Source organism: Pseudorca crassidens, chromosome 15, assembly GCF_039906515.1.
Source record: "Pseudorca crassidens isolate mPseCra1 chromosome 15, mPseCra1.hap1, whole genome shotgun sequence".
Classification (NCBI taxonomy): domain Eukaryota; kingdom Metazoa; phylum Chordata; class Mammalia; order Artiodactyla; family Delphinidae; genus Pseudorca; species Pseudorca crassidens.
Genome location: NC_090310.1, coordinates 19,786,180 through 19,806,666, shown reverse-complemented (window position 1 = coordinate 19,806,666; position 20,487 = coordinate 19,786,180). Strand labels below are relative to the sequence as shown.

The following is a 20,487-nucleotide window of genomic DNA, read 5'->3' as shown; positions in this document are numbered from 1 at the left end:
TGTTCATGTGACATTCTCCTCCAAACCCAATTGCCCTTTACACTGTATGAGGAAGTGTCTCTGTGTGTGTGTCTGAACGTGTGTTTGATGTGCTGACATTTCTGAATTGAAGCCACAAAGCATAACCTTTGTATGTTTGCTATTAAAACTCAAAATTCAAGGCTTAAGAAAGGGAGCTAACTTTTACTTAATATGATTTATTTAAGAATAGAATCTAGCTCCTCCAAAGTACCAAATGCTCAAGAGGATAATATTTTTTTGAATACTGGGATTTAAAATAATTCTCATAAAACCTGTACTGTTCAAATACATTGGAAAAAATATTGAGCTCTTGTCTGTGCCAGGCACTGTTTTAAGTGCCTTCCAGGCATTACCTCATTTAATTCTCACAACCCTATGAGGTAAGCGCCGTTGTCACTGTGTTGCAGATGAGGGCATGAAACTTGGAAAGGTTAGGACATTTGCTCAAGGTCCAGCAGCTTGGAGGTGGCCAAGCCAGGACTTGAACCATGGATTTTATCTGCTCAGTATCTTGGAAAGATGTTTAGAAGCACCTGGAGCCCCTTTTAATAAGGTCTGTGATAGCACTGATGGGAGCGGACCGTGATAACACCATCTAATGGTGTCTGTTACATAATAGAAAAAGACGAAGTATTCTCACAGTTCAAATGAATTAAAATTTATTTTAAAATATTGCAACAAACATGTAGCGTATTCACACCTTTTACAATTCACTGGCAGGATTTTTAAAAGATGCAAATCTCACTTGTTCCTTAAGGCTTTGATTTCGAGGCTGGCAAAGAGAGCAGACACTGACTAACCCCTGGAAGCAGGGCATGGCAGCAACTGAAGTGAGGCACTCAAGGCAGGCTCGTCAAGAAGTAGACGTTTTCCCACCCGGTTCTGTTTGTTCTCGTGGTTATCCAGAGAGTGTGGAGTTTGCAGAGATCATAATCAAGATATTAGGCTTCATGCGTACACTGACTAACACATAGCCAGGGGTTGTTTAGGACATGTGACCTGGAGTTTGTGTGTCTGTTTATCTCCCTTTCCAGCCATCCATGGAGAGCCTACTGAAACTGTGGATTCAGCCAGGCTCCCTTCGAAAGATGGTTCAAATTGACAGGTTCCTGGGCCAAGTGAGTTTCCTAAATCATTTGCCAGGTGCGTGACTTTGAGCTGTCCCTTGGCGGAGGGGCCAATGATTTGATTGAAATGGTAGGCGGGAAGGTCACATGCTGAGAGAGAGCATGAATCTGTTAGGATATGTCTGGCCATAACCACTGAAATGTGACAGAGGTCAAGAATTGAAAGATACCTTAGAAGTGGAATTCAACCCCTCCATTCTATAGATGAGGAAGCCCCATCTCCTAAGTCGGGGGGAAATTGAGGCCCATGGGTGGGTGGCTTTCCTGCTCCTGTATAGTCATCTTGACCTCTTTCCCTCTGTGTGTCAGCAAACAGGTGCCTCCCCCCGCCCCCCGTGAAGACTTTCCCCTTCTGCTCTGAACCCCTGTTCTCCAATGTCCTTTGCGCATCTGCTCTGGCCAGTCTGTGCCTACAGCTTCTCTATATATTAATCAAAGCTCCTATGGTTACAAATAGGAACCCAATTCAAACTGACGTAATGACTAAATTTTTTTCAAGTATTTAGCTGTGGCTGGATCCAGGGTCTCAACAGTATCAAAAGCCATCCACTTCTCTGTCTCCCTGGGATGGCTTTCCTGCCTGTTGATTTCATTCTTCATTCCCTGAAGGCTTTCTTGGGCACATAGCTACTCCAGACTTAGTACGTCCCATTATTTTCGCAATTTCTGCCGAAAAAAAGAGCTTCCTTTTCCTAAACTTCCCAGCAGCCTGGAACTCAATCTTGTCGGAAGGTATTGGGTCATATGGTCATCTCTAAAGCAATCACTGGGCCTGGGGGTTGGGGAGATGGAATGTTCTGATCGGCCAGGCCTGGGTCACCTGCCAAGTGACTGGGTCTGCCCCTATCTAAAGCGGACATCTTGCAGAGGGGAAGGAGTGGGTCCTCCAAGAAAAATAAAGCCACGGTGCCTGCAAGCCCAGCAGATATCCACTCTGACTCCATTCTGATTCATCCTTCTCACACAGAAGCATGCTAAGTCTCTCATCTTAAAAATCCCTTGCCTCAAACCTGGATCCCTCCATCCTACCGCTAGGGCTCCTGCCCTATCTTCTCATACAAACAAACTTTGGAAGGAGTTCTTGCTGTCTCCACTTCATTCCTTCCATTCTTTCTACAGTTCAGTGCAATCTGGCTTCTGCCGCCACCATTCTATTGAAATTTCTCTCCTTGAGTCCGCAATGACCCCAGATTGTCTCCTCTCGTGGACTTATCTTTCTTGACCTCATCAAATTGGGCACTTTGATCTTCCTTCCTTAAGAAAAAATCTGAAAAAGTAAAAACTTCCAGCAGCATCAAAAGCTATGCAGTGAAATTAAGTACCTCCCCAGAGACCCCTAACTAGGCTCCGTGGCTCTCCTTCCCAGAGCCACTCACTGCGACCGGCTTCCTTGGGTGACCTTCTGGAGATGCTGTGTGCAGCACAGAAGTCCTCCACATCACACACAGGGATGTTAGTGCTCGTGTTCAATTCCCATGCCTGGCTCTACTCCTGCCTTCCATCTTGCAGATTGTTTTTTATTTTTTTTTTAACTTTTAGATTGGAGCATAGTTGGTTAACAATGCTGTGTTAGTTTCAGGTGTACAGCAAAGTGATTCATTTATACATATACACGTATCTATTCTTTTTCAAATTCTTCTCCCACTTAGGTTGTTACATAACATTGAGCAGAGTTCCCTGTGCTCTACAGTAGGTCCTCATTGGTTATCCATTTTAAATATAGCAGTGTGTACATGTCTATCCCAAACTCCCTGACTATCCCTCCCTGCGCCTCACTGGTAACCATAAGTTCCTTCTCTAAGTCTGTGAGTCTGTTTCTGTTTTGTAAATAAGCTCATTTGTATCATTGTTTTTAGATTCCGTGTAAGTGATATCATTGGGTTTTTTTTAACATCTTTATTGGAGTATAATTGCTTTACAAGGGTGTGTTGGTTTCTGCTTTATAACAAAGTGAATCAGCTATTCGTATACATATGTTCCCATATCTCTTCCCTCTTGCGTCTCCCTCCCTCCCACCCTCCCTATCCTACCCCTCTAGGTGGTCACAAAGCACCGAGCTGATCTCCCTGTGCTATGAGGCTGCTTCCCACTAGCTATCTATTTCATGTTTGGTAGTGTATATATATGTCCATGCCACTCTCTCACTTTGTCACAGCTTACCCTTCCCCCTCCCCATATCCTCAAGTCCATTCTCCAGTAGGTCTGTGTCTTTATTCCTGTCTTACCCCTAGGTTCTTCATGACCTTTTTTTTTTTCTTAGATTCCATATATATGTGTTAGCATACGGTATTTGTTTTTCTCTTTCTGACTTACTTCACTCTGTATGACAGACTCTAGTTCCATCCACCTCACTACAAATATCTCAATTTCGTTTCTTTTTATGGCTGAGTAATATTCCATCGTATATATGTGCCACATCTTCTTTATCCATTCATCCGATGATGGACACTTAGGTTGCTTCCATGTCCTGGCTCTTGTACATAGAGCTGCAATGAACAGTTAGGTACATGACTCTTCTTGAATTATGGTTTTCTCAGGGTTTTATCAGCACGTCTAAATCTACTTCATTCTTTCAGTAGCTTCCTAGTTTCCTATATGTGCGAGTTTATCTGTAGGATAAGCTCAGAGTCTCTCCCTCCTTTTCAGGCCCCTCTTCTCCCTTGTTCTTAGGGCACTGAGCTGACTGATTTTCCTCCTGTCTCCATAACCACTCCCGGCAGAGATACTGCATGAAGACTTCTGATGACAGTTGAACTTGGAGGATCAAGACATGCCCATGACCCAGAGAGGGAAAGAACAAAAGTGTATTTTTTGTTTATTTACAAGTGCAGTTCTTAAAAGCAATCACAAAGTGCCCTCCAATTAGGGTATGAAAAACAGCAGCTCAGAAGTGGTGTGTGAAACTGCTCGAAATGTCTTTACGAGGAAGTGAGGCTTGGACGGGAGAGGGGAGGTGTCCCTTTTGTGCCTGGGCCCACGTTTTCCTCACTTTCTCTAACCAGGAGCCCCAGGGCCTGGCTTCACCTTGTGGCTTCCCACATATCTTGCCAGCCTTGGTGGGAAAGATTTCGTGTTTTAAGTGTCTGTAACTTGTTAATGATAATATCCTCGTGATCTCAGAGAGACAGCAGTGAGCGGTCCTGAAGAGAAATCTTAGCTCCCTGCCCAGGAATCAGACCTGGGTAGCGTGGATGAAAACCGGAAATCCTAGCTGCTGGTCCTCCAGGGGCTAGAGGCTAGAAGCAAAGTTGCCCTGGCTCTTGCCCTGTTTGGAAAATGAATTTCTCAAAGAGGCAAACACTGTAAGAACAGGTACAAAGTTTATTATCAGAGACACAGCATAACGTGTGGGAGAGCACGCAAAAAACAGCTTGTTTATTTAAGACAGAAGCGAGGCAGAGATACACACCCTGAGAGAAAGGGCGTGGGCGTCCTCCCTAATGAGGAGAAGTGCAGTGAAGAGGTGGTTAAATCATTTACATAGGGCAGTTCTTCCGGGTCTTTGCTTACCTTTGGCCAATTATCTCACTTGTTTTCCACCCCTGACCTGTCCTAGGGCCCTCCCCAATATGTGTGCACATGTTTTTTGCCAAGATGGATTCCAGCGCAGAGGCCTGTGGGAGGTTTGACAGCACCTATTACGGGGTGGCGTCCTCTCCTTCTTTGACCCCCGAGAAGCCTTCCTGTGTATGTGCCGTTGGGCAGCTGGGGAGCTGATAGATGTGGTTGTCTTATCTCCTTACTCTGGCAGAGCTCAGCCCCTGCCACCAGCTTTGTCCTTGGAACGTCATGGGAAAACAAAGCTCCGGTTTACTCTGCTGGACAAACTCCGGCTGTCCAGCCCAGGGGCCCATCTACCTCCTACCTCGCTAGGATAGGTTGGGTGTGGCAGGGCCTGTAGGATCCCTCGGTTGCCAGGGTACAGCCACGCGCATCAGATTGGCTCATTGGACAGGACTGGGTAAGTCCTCACTCAACAGCGGCTACAGCTACCGTGTCAGAGATTTTATGTGCATTTTGTCAAATCAACCTCACCGCATCCTGCGAGACAGATCCATTTGACATAACAGGAAACCTGGCTTAGGGAATTTAGCTAACCTGCTTACCATTTATCTGGCTGGGGATGGGTGGTGCTGAGATTGGTACCAGGTCAGCTTTTTTTTTTTTTTTTTTTGTGGTACGCGGGCCTCTCACCACTGTGGCCTCTCCGGTTGGCGCACGCAGGCTCAGCGGCCACGGCTCACGGGCCCAGCCGCTCCGCGGCATGTGGGATCCTCCCGGACCGGGGCACGAACCCTCGTCCCCTGCATCGGCAGGCGGACTCTCAACCACTGCGCCACCAGGGAAGCCGCCCAAGTCAGCTTTCAAGTCCATACCACATGATCGGATACAGTCTGTAAGGCAGTGAGATGTCGCTGTTGCCCCGTGGCCTTTGGAATCAAGCAAAGCGGGCTCTGAATCGTGGTTCTCCTCCTTTACCTTGTAGGATCCTGACCAAATTGTTAACTTTTCACATTTTCTGCTAAGTGGAGATAATCCTTTTCCTGCCTATCTTACCAACTTGTGAGAATCAAAGCTATAAAAACACAAGCAAGTAAAAGCGTTCATTACTATTTGAGGGCAGCTTATTCGAAGCCAGCAACATGGTTTAGGATGAAGGTGAAGAACAGATACGAACAATATGATACTTTGTTGACATGGGGAAAAGTTTAGAGTATATTTCATGTCGTTTTTTAAAAAGCAGGCTAAAGAATAAAGTGATGAGTCTACAGGTTTTAGAGTAAAAAGCATCCGTCCGACAATTCTTCCAGCCATCCAGGACACAGACCAAAATGTTAACATAATAAAGGTACTGGGGTGGGGGAATTACAAAGGGTTTTGTTGTTTCTTTTTCGTGGTGCTTGGGAACAAGTTATTTGTTTCTGCATAAACGGATCAGTTGTCAGATCTTGGATCAAATCCTAGTCAGTTACTTAAGCTCTAAATCTATTCCTCATTGTAGAGCAGACTTCATAGAACTGTTGGATTAAATGAGATCATGCTTGTAAAGCACTTATACAGTATTTGGCTAATAATAAGCACTTAATATATGCTACTATTCATCCCTTTGACAACACTGAGTGCCTACTCTGTACTGGGACCTGGAAATTGAGGGGTGGGCAAATCCGATGTGGCTTCAGCTCTCATAGAGCTTACAGTCTAGATGGGAATATAGACAATACAGATACGCAAAGAAATAAACATGTAATCGTAGATTGGGATATTCACGTATTTTATTTCCTGTGGAAGAAATGAACAGATTGCTCTGAGAGAGTAACAGGAGGAGAAAGGGTGAATCTGCTTTACTTGGAGGCGATCCAGAGGCTCACCTCACCTTCTCTGAGGAGGTAGCATTTAACCTGAGATCTGGAAGAAAAGAAAACATTGCGTGTTGTTTTTAAATGAAGATCTTTTTAAAAATGAAACTTGCTATCAAGCGCAAAAGGCCCCCTCTCTTGCCAGCTTCCTCCTTAATAGACACAGAGATCAAATATTCCTGATTGTAAGGGACCTTCATTGTTAGGAAAGGAGGCTTTAATCTTTCCTGCTTTGCCAAAGCCCAGACCATGCAGAATATTGTCTGACTCTGCTCCAGAAAAACACCTTGGTCCACGGACAACTTTTAAAAATGATCAAATGCGTGTGCCTGACATGGCTGGCTGCTTCTGCCTGGGTGGGTCCTTCCTGCGTTCTCCTGCTGCATAGAACCATAGGCATAAAAAGGATCCCGAATTTCACTGAATTTGCACATTAAAAACAGAGAGAGAGAGAGAGAGAGAGAGACTCCCTTGTCTTTTAGTCAGACCATATCGCTTGGGTATCTTTTCATTGTGACCTAGTCTCGGTTCGTTGTGACCTAGTCTCTGGTGTCTTGATGGAGGCTGGGTAGGAATCTCCCCTGTGCCATTGGCCTCATGTTATCAAACTTGATTAAGCAGTGAGAAGTATGGGGTGGACCTTTACCTCTTCTCCAGCATCTTGCTCTGTCCCTGACCTCTTTTCACCTCCATTTCTTCCCTGGGCTCTTCCTTTCCCTCCTCCAAAGAAGCAGTGTCTTTCTTTCCGGTCCCACTCAACTTAGATGTCATCTCCTCGGAAAGTCTCCCTGGCCCTTCTCGCGTTCCTCACCTCTGTACTCAATGGCAGCACTTGTCACGTGGCACCATGCCATGGCCTGTGTGTGCACCTGTCTCCTCTGCTAGACTATAAGCTCAACGATGGCAAGGACAGGGTCTGTCTCATGTGTCATCATATTTTTGGTGCCCAGCACACCGATGGACAGAAGATGCCCATTTAGATAACCTAAATATTAGCCTTTGTCATCATCCCCAGATCCACACTAGGGCAGCCATTTGGGAGATCTTAGAGTTTTTAACTAAGATGAAGTGCATTAAACAGCGCCAGGCAGATTTCGGCAATTTGGCCACATCTTCCCATTCCCTTTATTTCTATTTTCCCCCTTTCCTCCACTGTAATAGCTCCCTCATTTAAAATAGCTTTTGTAGTTTTTGTCCTTATTATACACAAAATAATACTACTTGACTATTATTTAAATTTTCAAAAACACAATAAGCATAAAAGATAGAAAAATCAAACAATCTGTAACTCTCCCAATCTGTAGAAGCACGTGTATAATGTGCCTGCAGGTAGCACGCACACATTTATGTCTGTAATTTATAGAATGGGAACATATCGTGCACACTGTCATTAATTATATATAACTGTTATTTAATATTCTTCTACATCTTATTTTAATTTTTAAAAGCATTTTGCATGGCAATACATAAAATAGATGGATCATTATTTATTTAACTCTTCCCTGTTGGCCGAGAGTTGATTTAAAAAATTTTTTTTTCCCTCTAACAATTCTTTGATGAACATCCTGTATCTTGATGGGATAAACCCAGGGGTATAGATAGAGCAGGAGTCCAGGAAAAGCTCCTGGAGGAAGTGTCTGGAGACAGAGAAGGACGCGTAGACAATGATGGAGAACAGGGTGGGAGGCAAGTGTTCCCGGCAGAAGAGACAGCCTGTGCTAAGGCTCGGAGGTGAGCGTGCATGAGGGTTCTAGGAGCTGGGAGGATGTCAGGACAGCTGGTGGGTGTGTTGTGGTGGGAGGAGCTGGGCTGCGGGACCGTGGGCAGCGAAGAGGCTGTTGACCAGGTGACCAGGGCCGAGTCCTAAACAGCCTGTAAGCCATGCTGAGGAGTGTGGCTTCGGGCAGTGGGACGCCATCGCAGACTAGAGCAGGGAAGTGACATATCCAGGTTGGCGTCTCTGAAGGCTCCCTGTGGTTGCTGTGACCGAGCCAACTCCACATTAGACAGCTAGACTTGGAGGTGTTATTAGCACAATGAAACAGAAATTAGAAAGAAGAGAAGAAAAGGAAAAGAAGAGCTCACATGTAACGGCTCACAGATAAGCTTTTCAAACGGTCTTGTCTCTTAAATTCGGGGGCACAAGGAAACAAGTCAGAATCCTCACTCCCCTCTCCAACCCGGGAAGAGGTTCCCTGTGATTTTAAATAACCTAGTTGGCTTTGGCCCCCATTCCTGTTCCAGGAGCCCCAGTGATGACAAGGGTGTTGGATTTTCTTCTCGCCACTGAGTGAGGGTGAAGCATCCACCCAAGACAGCCAGAGAAGCAGGTGTGGTCCACACTGCGTTTGCAATTAGATCCCAGCCGCTGAGCTGCCCCTTCTCCAAGGACACAGCGGGCGCAGAGCTGATCAGGGCCGTGCCTCCCAAGGGCTGACGTCTCCATTTAGGGAGCGCTCCTGAAGCTAATGGGCAGTGACAGCTCCATTTGAAAAACACGGAAACACTTAGGGAGGCTGTGATCTGCCAGCCTCGTAAGCTGCTTATTAGCAAGGAAATCACGCTCCCGCTGTATTGTGCCCCCTTGGTTAACCCCTGTTCCTGCATCTCCTCTCTGCTATCTCACTTAAAGATTTCATTGTTCTCCAGGCAGTGGGGGGAGTGATGGGAGAGGAGGCTGCGGAGCTTCCAGAAGCTGTTTCTCTGTCTCCCATCACAGCCTCTGGGGAGGCCCCAGCAGAGCAACAGCCTTCTGTTGTGGATAGGAAATGGATGGTTTTTAAAGAAAAATGGCCCCTGAAGACTCTCTGTGTCTCAGCTAACAGGCTTCCTGCACTGGCTGGCTGAGGTCCCAACACCCAGAAACACCCGCCGGGCTGCCTCGTAACACGCCTTCCCACTCCTCCATCCCTGCCACAAATACCTCTTTGTTTTTTCCAGCTCCATCCCTTCTGCTCCACCCTCTTTTCCACAGCCCCATCCACCATCTCTCTCCTCTGGATGATCGCCACCATCTTCTACCCTCCCCGCCGCCTCTGCCATCAGTCTAGCGCTGCTTCCTTTTCAGTCCCCACACCGCAGCAAGGGGACTCCCTCCTTGACCCTTGACTCCTCCACTGGACTCTCCAATTTATCATGAATGAAACCAAGTGCTCCATGTCTTCCAACAAACATGCTTTACACCTCGTGTCCCCCACTCACCAAGTAACTCAGCCCACAAGCCCTCTCATACCCCATGTCCGATCCATCAGCAAATCATGTCAACTCTAAATTCAAAGTAGACCCCCCACAAACAAATGCACCTTCCCATCTCCCCCAGTCATCTTCCTCCAGGCCACCATCATCTCTTGCCTGGATTATGCGACAGCCTCCTGACTGGTCTCACTTTTTCCACCTTTTCCCCTCGTCCACCCATCGGTCTATTTTGGACACAGCCCCAATGATGCTGCTTAAATATAAGTCAGAATTGTCCCCAGGGCACAAAAGAGGAAACTGAGACTTGAAGGGACTTGGCTGGAGTTGCACAACTAGCGGTCAGTGATGGCAGAATTCGAACCCATGTCTGCAGATGCGTGGGCTTCCTTCTCTCCCAATAGGAAGGGGGCAGGAGCTGAGGCTCTCTGAGAACTCGGTCTCCTGAGCACATATCCAATACCTCTGCTTCCCTTGATCGTAAGCTTGAAAGAGGAGCTTGTACTGCTTGGCTTTGCAGCTTATCTTCCCTCTTCCAAGGACTGAAGTTCGGCGGCAGCCCTGCATTTTCTCATCAGTCTCCTCCCAATTACCAAATGCCATGGCCCATTTTCAGTAACTTTCTTGCTTGACCTCTTGGAGATATTTCAGCTGTAACAGTGCCCTCTCCTTGGATTCCTCTCCATCCTCAGCTTGTCTGCTGCAGCTCTCTCCTGATTCTCTTCTTACCGCTTTAAGTGTTAGGGGCAATATTCCCTTTGGCAAATGACAATCAGATACCTACCTCACAGGGTGGTTATGTGAATTAAAAAGCTAATGTATGCCACACACGTAGCAAATGTCAGTTGTCTAGAAAGTGCTCAGTGGTTTTAATTACTATTGTTATTATCTTTTTTTCTACCCTCCATAGTCTGTCCTTTAAAAAAACTTTTTCAAGCCCTCTCTCCTGAGCTCCAGAACCCATACTTCTGACTCCCCCAGATCATCTCCGAGAATCTCAGTGGCCCCTCAAAGTCATCATGTCCAAAACAGAAATAGTCATCTTTCTGAATTCTCCCGCATTCTTTGTCTTGGTGATTGATATAAGCATATTCTCTGTCATTCAAAGCAGAGACCTCATGATCCCCATCCTTGGCTTCTCCCCCCTGCCCCCCACCCCTACCCCACTCCATGCGGTCAGTCACCAGCTAATGACCATTCTTGCAACATGGCGCCGGGAGATTGGCTCTGACATCAGACAGAAGTGGCTCACGTGGCAGCTCTCCTGTTCATTAGCAGCGGGACCCTGAACAAATTACATCACCTCCTTGGCCTCAGTCTCCTTATCTGTACAATAGGGATGACAGTAATACCCACTTCATAGGATCATTGGGAGGATGAAATAAGATACTACAAGGAAAGAGCATTCCAGGGTGCCTGGAACATAGCAAATGCATAATAAATATTAACTGTCATAATTATTATTATTACTACTGCTGCTACTATGCTATTGGGCTGTGGTTGCCTCCTGTGGTTGCTGAAACACTTAGAGATTTCATGTAAACGGGTTTGCTGGTGAAGAACAAAGAAGGCCAGATTTACTGACTCATCGCTTCTCGTTAGATGAGAACTGGCGTGTGCACGTGTGTGCACTCACGCATGAGTGTACACATGTACATACACACACATATGTCATCACTCTGCCTCAGACCAGGACCTTTCATAGAGAAGGACAGCAGGATGAGTGAGAAATGACGATGGTTTTCCCTCTAGAGCCGGATTGCCTCACCAAAGCACTGGGTTGGGTTTCATCCCACACCCTTTGTTCACACCTGGAGGGAGAATGGCTGAGTTTACCTCCTGGCACCTTGTAATTAAGGGTCGGTGACATCACGCCTGGTGGTTGCCCAGCCATTGCAGGCACCAAATCCAGGTCTTGATCTCTTTCTCCATTGACTGGAGTTTGTAACAAACTCCTGTATCTGTGGAGCTAGAAAACATCTCCAGAGATGACTGAGAGCCAGAGGACAGTGCTTTGAGGGACCTGCTGCTTAGTATTGGGATCTCCAAGGTGATGTATAAATGTGCCATTACTTTGCATCTTGTGCCCAAGAAATATCTCAGTCACCTTAATCACATCTCCTTCAAAATGAACTTGGCTGACTCCTTGGGGTGGGGTTGGGAGAACATGCCACATGCCACCAGCCCCACCATCCCATGCCTTTGCCATCCAGCTCCTGACTGCCCAGAAGGATACCAGAGGCAGCTCACGAGCTACAGGAACTGAAGGTTGGGAGCCCAGCATCATGTGCCAATCAACGGTCGTGAAAATTTTGCATTTTATGTTGCTCTCATTTCTGATCATCAAAACAACCTCTCTGAGGTAGTGAAAGGGAAGGGTTTGGAGAAAACCTCACCCAGTTTTATTTCGTTCTGTTTTGTTTTGGTTGTTTTTTTTTTTTTCCACCCACCACAAATTCTTCTCTTCCCCTCTCATAGTGTGGGCGAAATGCTGAAAACTTCGACCGATTTTTCACCCGCCATCCACCAGTCCTAACACCTCCTGACCAGGAAGTCATCAGGAATATTGACCAATCAGAATTCGAAGGATTTTCCTTTGTTAACTCTGAATTTTTAAAACCTGAAGTCAAGAGCTAAGTAGATGTGTAGATTTCCGTCCTTCATTTCATTCAAGCTCAACGGCTATTGTGGTGACATTTTTTTTTTTTAATTGCAAAATTGCATCCATGTTTTATTTGCTGATGAAACTAGAGTGACCATGTTTCAGGACCCAAATGTCCTCAGGTAGTTTGGAGCATCTCTGTGAGATGGGATTATGCAGATGGCATGTTGAAAATGTGGCTGCATAATTAGCACATTATCAAAGTTCTTTTAGCACTTATTTTCCCCAGCACGACAGCGAAGTAGATCCAGTGGGGACAGAACATGCCTGCTTTCTTTCCTTTTTTCCTGCGCTGCCATTTTCACACATTTTCCAATCCCAACCATCCAATCTAGATTTTTCCTGCCGAACGAGTGGATAATCGGATGCTAGCAGTATTCTTCCACTTCTGGACTTGGAGCTTGGCTTGTATCCATGTAGGTGGTTGCTTTGACTTAGAGGGAGTTTCCTCCATTCTGCCTGGTTTGGAGGCACTGGGAGCTTTGAAAAGAACATGCTGAAAATAAAATTTTATTTGTTATTTTTTAAAACGCGAAGTTCAGAAGATTATCTAAGCCCTTTTAAAATTCTAAGAGTGTGCCTTGAAACAGTTTCAATCTAAGGGCACCTCAAGGAGTCATAAGGCAACCAACTTGGGTGCTGCCTCAACGCTGTAAGCTCTGATTCCCTGTGTCCCCAATCACCTTCATCCCCAAACTACTTGAAAAGGACATTTGGACCCACTCCCTGAAAAGACATGGTCACTTTAGCAAGGTCCTGAAGGGCCATGGTTTTACATTACATTTCAAAGTTTATTTGCTTTGGGGTTTTATTTCCGTTGTTGTCCAAATGCAAAAAAAAAAAAAAAAAAAAAAATTACTCTTGTTACACATGCTTTGAAATACGTGTCCAAATGTTATTAACCACAATGACCTGCTTTGATTCACCAAGAAGACGGCTCTGGAGCCTGGCAGACCCGTGCCTGCGTGGATGGGGTTTGTCTAGGTTTGTTGCTGGCTTCGGAAAGCTAATTAAGTGCTCTGAGAAAGACCATTCGTGAAAGCATAGACAGTTGTATTCCTCACTTTGATGTTGTTTTGCAAGATGTTTGTGGAAATGTTCGTACCTGGATGTCTGTTATGTGCCATTTTTCTTCTAGCATCGAGATACAATAAAAAAAAAAAAGCAAGAAAGAAGAAATACTATTTCAAGGAAAATGGCTCTCTTTGAAAACCATGGACCCAAACTACAAAATGGGGCCTCCTGAGGCTTCACGACAGCAAAAAACTAAACCCAGAACTTAACCTTGGTCCCAGTGTTTAGCCGGTCAGAGAGGCTGGGACTGTGGACCATTCAGGGACTCCTGGGGGCCTGTGATGGGGTGAGGTGAGCTCGCGAGGGGGGCCTCCAGCAATATCGGAGCTCAAGGCCCACATTCCCACCAGAGGCAAGTTTAGGGTCCAGCTAGGAGCCGGGCTGGGGCTCTTGATTTTCTTGTCAAAATTGCTACTCCTCCCAGCTCACACTCAACCTTTCTAGCAAGTAGGTTTATGAGCCCCCAGAAGCCCAAGGAAACCCCTTGGGTGGAAGAAATCCCATTTCCATCTGAGCAGATGAGGACAGCAGGTGGTCCCCCATCCCTGCCCCCTGTCCCCTGCTGTCCTCAGGCAGCCCTAAAGACAACTCTTGTCACAAGTCCAGTGATTTCTGGAAGTGCCAGGGCTTCTAAGAGACCATCAAGGGAACTTGAAAAACTTGACAAATGTCCTTGAAGTGAGACTTCTCATCTTTAAAAAAACCATGATTTGATCTCCACTTCAGCAAAGCCCCCTGCGGTTCACTGCTTTCTGCCCGCTCTCATCTCCCTGCTGTGGGCTTTGGGACCAGCCCTGCTGCCGCCGTGGTGGTAGCAATCTGGACGTCAGGGGAAGCATACATGAAGTCCTGGCTGACAAGCTCAGGTGGCCAGAGAAGGAGGGAAATCGGGGCACAACCTCATTTTATTGTTGGGAAACCAGCATCTGGAGGGAGGAAGTGACTTGCCCAATGTCAGCCAGCTGGGATGCAAACCCAGTTTCCTCATTCTCGGTGCGGGCCTCTTTCTGCTCTGTGACTACCATCTCTGAGCTGTGCCCACCAACAGACAAGTTATTTGAGGTCCTTCACCTGGCTGTTGGGTCACCAGTCCTCTCCTTGGATATGCTCTCAGGAAGATTAAAAATGATGGAGAAACATTGGCCCATCAATAAAAGACTACAGACAACTTTAGAGAACAATGTAGGATGGATGGATGGATCGATAGAACTAGATAGATAGATAGAGATAAATAGAATATACTCTGTGTGTGTGTGTGTGTATATACACACACACACACACACACACACTGCACTCTACATTTTCCAAATTGCTGCCATTATTTTACAAAAGTTTAATAGTTTGCAGAAATAGGTACTCTAGCCAAAGTCTCTGTTCCCCTAACACACCGAGCTGAGGGTTGGTCAGGGAAGCCTTCTGTGAAAGAGAGGGATCATTAGTCAGAATTCCTGCAGTTGCCTTTTCTATCAACATTTCAATTGCAGAGGAGACTGAGAAACAGAGCTTTCGACATGTGTAATCCCAAGGGAATACTTTGCAAAGGTATCCAAGAAGGAAGATTTTGAATTTATTTTTGCGACCGTCCGTGTATTCCACCCTCCATTCATTCACCCAACCAGCATTTATTGAGCACCGGCTCTGTGCCAGGCTCTGTTGTGGGTGCCAGGAGCGTGGTGGGGAACCATGAAGATGCAGTCCAAGAAGGCAGTCATTAAACAAGTAATTAAAAGCATGATGTAATCTAGAGATAACTAGTCTCCGGGTTGATCAGGGAAGGCTTCTTTTAAGAAAGAAGAAGTCATCAAAAGTCTATGGGGCTCTGCTTTCTCTCTGGGGATCACATTTGAGGCTACAGGAGGAGATGCAGCAGTGCTCTCTTGACCCAGATTTGTGGGACAATCATATAGTGCAATGGTGGGGAAAGAGAGGCAGGAGGGTAACTGGGGTGAGTTTCCCTCCAGAAGACCAAAGGCACAGTCTCCATACTTGAACAGCTCACAGAATCACCAAGAGTGGAGCAGAGACGCCTGTATGGAGAGAGGGAACTGGTTTCAGAGCTCAGTTCTGAGTCCTGAATCTCACCTTTGGGGTTCATCACTCAGATTCCTGCAGGCATTACCTTTTCTGGCCCTCAGGGAGACACCGCCCCTGGCTTAACACCACCTGGTTCTTCTAGATGAGACAGGCTGATATTTTCCAAAAGAACTTAAATCAGAGGAGAAGTTTTTAAAAAGAGACTAAAAAGATAACCCAAAGGAACCAGAGCACAGTCCAGGTCAGCCATGGCTAGTTGCCTACCAGGATCTTAGAATCCTTCTTTTCATTACTTGGACTTCTCACTAACCTGCTTCTCTTCTAAGAAAGCACAGGGCCATGGTCACAGTGACCTTCTTGGGGAATTAATAGGAAGCCAGTGGAATCAGTAACCCTCCTTGAAGGAGTGAAACTATTCTCATGTGGCTTCAGATACTATCAACCCAGAAAGGAATTGTCCCAACGGAGAGGCCCATTCTTTCCCAATTGCTAGGGTAGAATTCAGGGATATTTTCTATGAGGATCTGCCCATAATGGCCAGTCCTGTTTACACCATGTGAACGATGGAAGCATGAGTCATCACCAGAACAACACATGGGGAAGGGCCTTCAATACTGGGGCTGGTGGGAAGGGAACCTCTTCTGGATGCCCACAGGCAGGGAAGGCCACGGCGGGGGGACCTGAAAGGAGACAGCTGCCTGCTTCTAGCCCCAGATATACCCAGGGCCCACACCCAGCCCTGGAGCTCTCAGATCTCGAAGGAACTTAACACAGTTCTGTCCATATTGGGGCTCACAATGGACAGGGGCCCATGAGAGACCCGTAGGATCAATGGGAACAAATTCCATTGTTTTGCTATAGAGTATGATCTCTAGCCCCGGGGGCAACTGTAAGTTGGAGAAAGCAAAGAGGCTCATCTTTCATAAAGTCTTCATTCATTGACTCATTCATTCAACAAATAATTGTGGAAGGCCTGCCATGTGCCAAGTCTTGGCACTGGAAATATACAGACAAGGACCTTGCCCTCCTGGAAAGAGGCAATAAATAATAACGACAGTTCCTGACAGCAGCAAGTGCAACGAAGACAATTAAAAAGATGCTAACGTATGACTTGTGGGGTCCAGAGAGGGATGCACAGGCAATATTAAAGGAAAAGACGGCGTGGAGTTCAAGCTTTTCTCTGAACACAGCAAATAACACATTCAGTGCCTGGGACAACACAAGACAGGCTGACAGCAGGCAGGACCAGACAAAGCAGAATAGGTGGGGCATGGTAAGAGACGGTCCACTGTCCAGAAAACAGCTCCAGCGGCATCTTCAGCCCACTCCCCTCTGGCCACACTTACTGAAGTGCATTCTTCATGTCCCCCTCACCCCTACACCCCTACATATACACCAAAAGAGCAATTGGAGCACTTCTTAGGGACATTTTACCTGTCTCAGGGGAGCAACCAAAAAGAAGGCATTCTTGCGAGAAGTATTTTGCAAAGGGAAATGAATCCAGTAATGAGAAATCCTTGTCAGTCAGTACCCTTTAGGGGTTAAACCTAAAGCATGGATGGCCATTGACCAAATTCTAGCAAATCAGTCAATCTTCACCGACCCTTCCCTCTTTACAATCTGACACCACTCTGCCTTCAGCCAGGTAACCTGCCCGGTACCTGTGAAACCCATACGTTATCCTTGGTTGTCCTGCAATAAACCAGCCATCAAGCTTTCCCCCCAGTCAGAGAGGCTGAGATTAAGCAGAATTAGGTGCGATGTGGTTGGGTGAAAATCACTACCCCACTGTGCAATCTTGGGCAAGTCACTTTACTTTCCTGTGCCTCAGTTTTCTCATATGTCAGAGCACCAGGGGCGAGGACCTCTACCTGCCCCTAGATGTGTGGTAAGGATGGGAAGATCATAGGCTGATAGGGACCCTGAAGAGGTGAGAGCATCACCCAGATGTGAGATCTTGTTATGAACCCACGCTCTGACATTCCCTGGTGAAACTTGCCCCAAACTGCAGTTAGTAAACTGGGATTGATGCCCACCCCCCCCCCCCAAAAAAAGAAAATGCCAGACTAACTAGGAGAATAGAATGTTTTAAAGCTGCCCTTCCAGACTAGGAGTTTGTTGACTAGATACATTGCTGTAAACATCCTTGGAAGAAACTCTGGCTGTTGAAGACCCAAATTCTAGTCTGTGGGCGGATTCCAGAGCATCCCTTCGAAGCCTAGATCGCACCAGGGAATGTGGGGTGGATAGTGATCTGTTCCTTTCATTGAGCAGTGATCTGATGTCCCCATTTTGCCGCTCTGCCTTCTGGGGAGCTGAGTGGTCATGTGGCTCTGCTCCTCTTTAAAGAAAGAAGCCTCCTAGCCACAGGGGGCGCTCTTGGATCATGTCCTCCTGGACTCTCTACTGCATGACTAATTCTGTGACATCATACCTGGTCAGAGGAAGTTTCCAACTCAATTCATCTCAAAGCCAAGGAAAACAACACACACACACACACACACACACACACACACACACACACACACACACACACCCTCACTTTCTGGCAATCCTTAAAGAAAGTCAAGGTCTCATTTCCTTTCTTAGAAAATTTCCACCAAGTTTTCTCTCCTGAAGCCAACATACAATGTGAAAGCTAGGGGATAGTATTGCAATGCCGCTGCTAAACCCTGTCAGCACAGGGCTCCTCCTGACTCTGCCCATGAGACGTCATCAGCTTCCCAATAACTGGCACGTCTTGGTCACGTTTCCTTCTTCTTATGCTGTGTTAATGTGTTTGCTTTCCATTTGGCAGAGAGACAAGCGAGACGCCTCCAATTTCGACAAAGAGTTCACCAGACAGCCTGTGGAACTCACGCCTACTGATAAACTCTTCATCATGAACTTGGACCAAACTGAATTTGCTGGCTTCTCCTATACTAACCCAGAGTTTGTCATTAATGTGTAGGTGAACGCGAACTCCATTGTAAGCCTGGAGTGCAAGACTTCAGGGCGAGCGTATGTATCTACTCTAGTCTTCCAGGATTCATGGTGCATATGCTGGCATTCCACACGTGGGGAGCTTGTCCTAGAGGGCTTTTCTTTGTATGTGTAGCTTGCTAGTTTGTTTTCTACATCTGAAAATGTTTAGTTTAGAGTAAGCGCTTTATCCAGTTGTAGAGGTACAATTTTCCAAACTGCCAGAAACTCATCAAATGAACAGACGATATCAGAACTACTATGTCTGATACCAAAATGCTTCAGCATTTGTAATTTTTAAAGTCAGAAGCTAATGTTCATGGTAAAAGTTTTTACAGTTATTCTATGATATCCCCCTTGAATGCTAAGCATGACTGGTATTTTTAAATTGTGAGTAAGCTTTGCAGTTACTGTGAACTATTGTCTCTTGGAAGAAATTTTTTGTTTAAGAATTGATATGATTAAACTGAGTTAATATATGCAAACTCTTGTTTACATGTCTGCTTTTTTTTTTTTTTTTTTTCCGGTACGCGGGCCTCTCACTGTTGTGGCCTCTCCCGTTGCGGAGCACAGGCTCCGGACGCGCAGGCTCAGCGGCCACGGCTCACGGGCCCAGCCGCTCCGCGGCATGTGGGATCTTCCCGGACCGGGGCATGAACCCGCGTCCCCTGCATCGGCAGGTGGACTCTCAGCCACTGAGCCACCAGGGAAGCCCTACATGTCTGCTTTTAAATAGAGTCTGGCGCAGAGGTTACAAACTGGAGAGCCATGGGCTGATGCGTAGATGAATTTCGTTTCACTTGCACAGAATTTCATTTAATTGAAATCATTGTCAACATTAAAAAATGGAAGTTTTATGTAAATTTCTAGACTTTCAGATTCACTTTTAAAAAAATCAGAAGACTGGTAGCATTGGGCCTACATTTCCATGTGGAAATAATTCAACAGAACTGAAAAATGGCTATCTCCTTTAAAAGCAGTGCATCCTCCTATTATACCACAGTCTCCACCACCCCCTATTGTACTATGCTCTCATCCACTTCTCTGGATTCTCTAGCCATGTGAGATTGAGACCTCTGCCATTTGCAAGTCACAGGCTTAGTGACCTTCATATTTTCCTGTGCCCGTAATCAGGGTATCTGCTCAGTCATCCATTTGAGTGGTTTGTGTGCATTAAATCCTCAAGCACAAAGTACAGGACATAATTTCATTGCTGCCATGGCAAAAGTCAGCAAGGAGACTGGAGTCAGGACAGAAAGAACCCTTCCGTGAGCATATCACTCATATTTGTAAAACTACTTACCTTTTACTATTTTCTCCTAACTTAGTATCTGCAACAGACAAAACAAAACAAACAGGGGTTTGCCCTTTTCTCAACAGCCATGCTTGTCCAAGGAGGTCAGAAGAGGAAGGGAAAATAAGGGAGATCACTGCTAAAAGCTGTTGGCATGATAAGGAGCCCCATTCTCTCTGAGATCAGAGTGTCACGTTACTGAATCACTGGATGTGAGCCTGACACCTTCTCTGAATGAAATTATGCTTCTCTTTTCTTTTTGAAAGATGTAGTAGTCCAATCGGTAACACATGGCTTTGTAGCTGCTAATGCCATAGGGTAGCAGAAAAGAGCAATTCTGTCACACCAAGTACATCATGACTCCACAGAATTTATTCATCTCCTCCCTCCTTGGAAGACCCCCAGGAAATGGGCATTGGGCAGATACAGTGAAGTCACTGGTCTTAGTGTTCTCTGCAGAATTTTAGAAACTCTGCCGGTTAAAATTGGGTAAAGCCAACTTAAAAGAAGACTGTGTATTCAATGCATCACATTTAGAAAACAAAAACATGTGGATTTCTTTAGATGTGTGATGGCATGTTCCATTTAAGATGATATTAGAAAAAAGGTTGCTATTGTTACTTCTGATTCCTCCCTTTTTCATACCAACTCCACATATTTTCTCCCTCTGCTGGATATAAACCAGTTTCATTTCGTAAATATTGAGCACCGGCTCTGAGCCAGGCATAGTTCTGGGTGCTGGGCATATAGAGACCAACAAGGCAA

The 20,487-nt window shown here is 46.0% G+C and overlaps 1 protein-coding gene across 3 annotated transcripts in view; it reads left to right on the top strand.

The window, feature by feature from the left end:
* PRKCB (protein kinase C beta) overlaps window positions 1-18,913 on the top strand; it is a 308,802-nt gene extending 289,889 nt beyond the window's left edge. Inside the window, exon 17 of one of the 3 annotated variants that reach the window (XM_067706359.1) lies at window positions 18,265-18,913. In XM_067706359.1, coding sequence (XP_067562460.1) covers window positions 18,265-18,417 — 153 coding nt within the window. In that variant the 3' untranslated portion in view covers window positions 18,418-18,913. Of the gene's footprint in view, window positions 1-11,910; window positions 12,140-12,175; window positions 13,539-18,264 lie in introns of those variants that run through there. The other 2 variants (XM_067706358.1, XM_067706360.1) reach the window with 2 other exon arrangements.
* The last annotated feature ends 1,574 nt before the right edge of the window (window positions 18,914-20,487 follow it).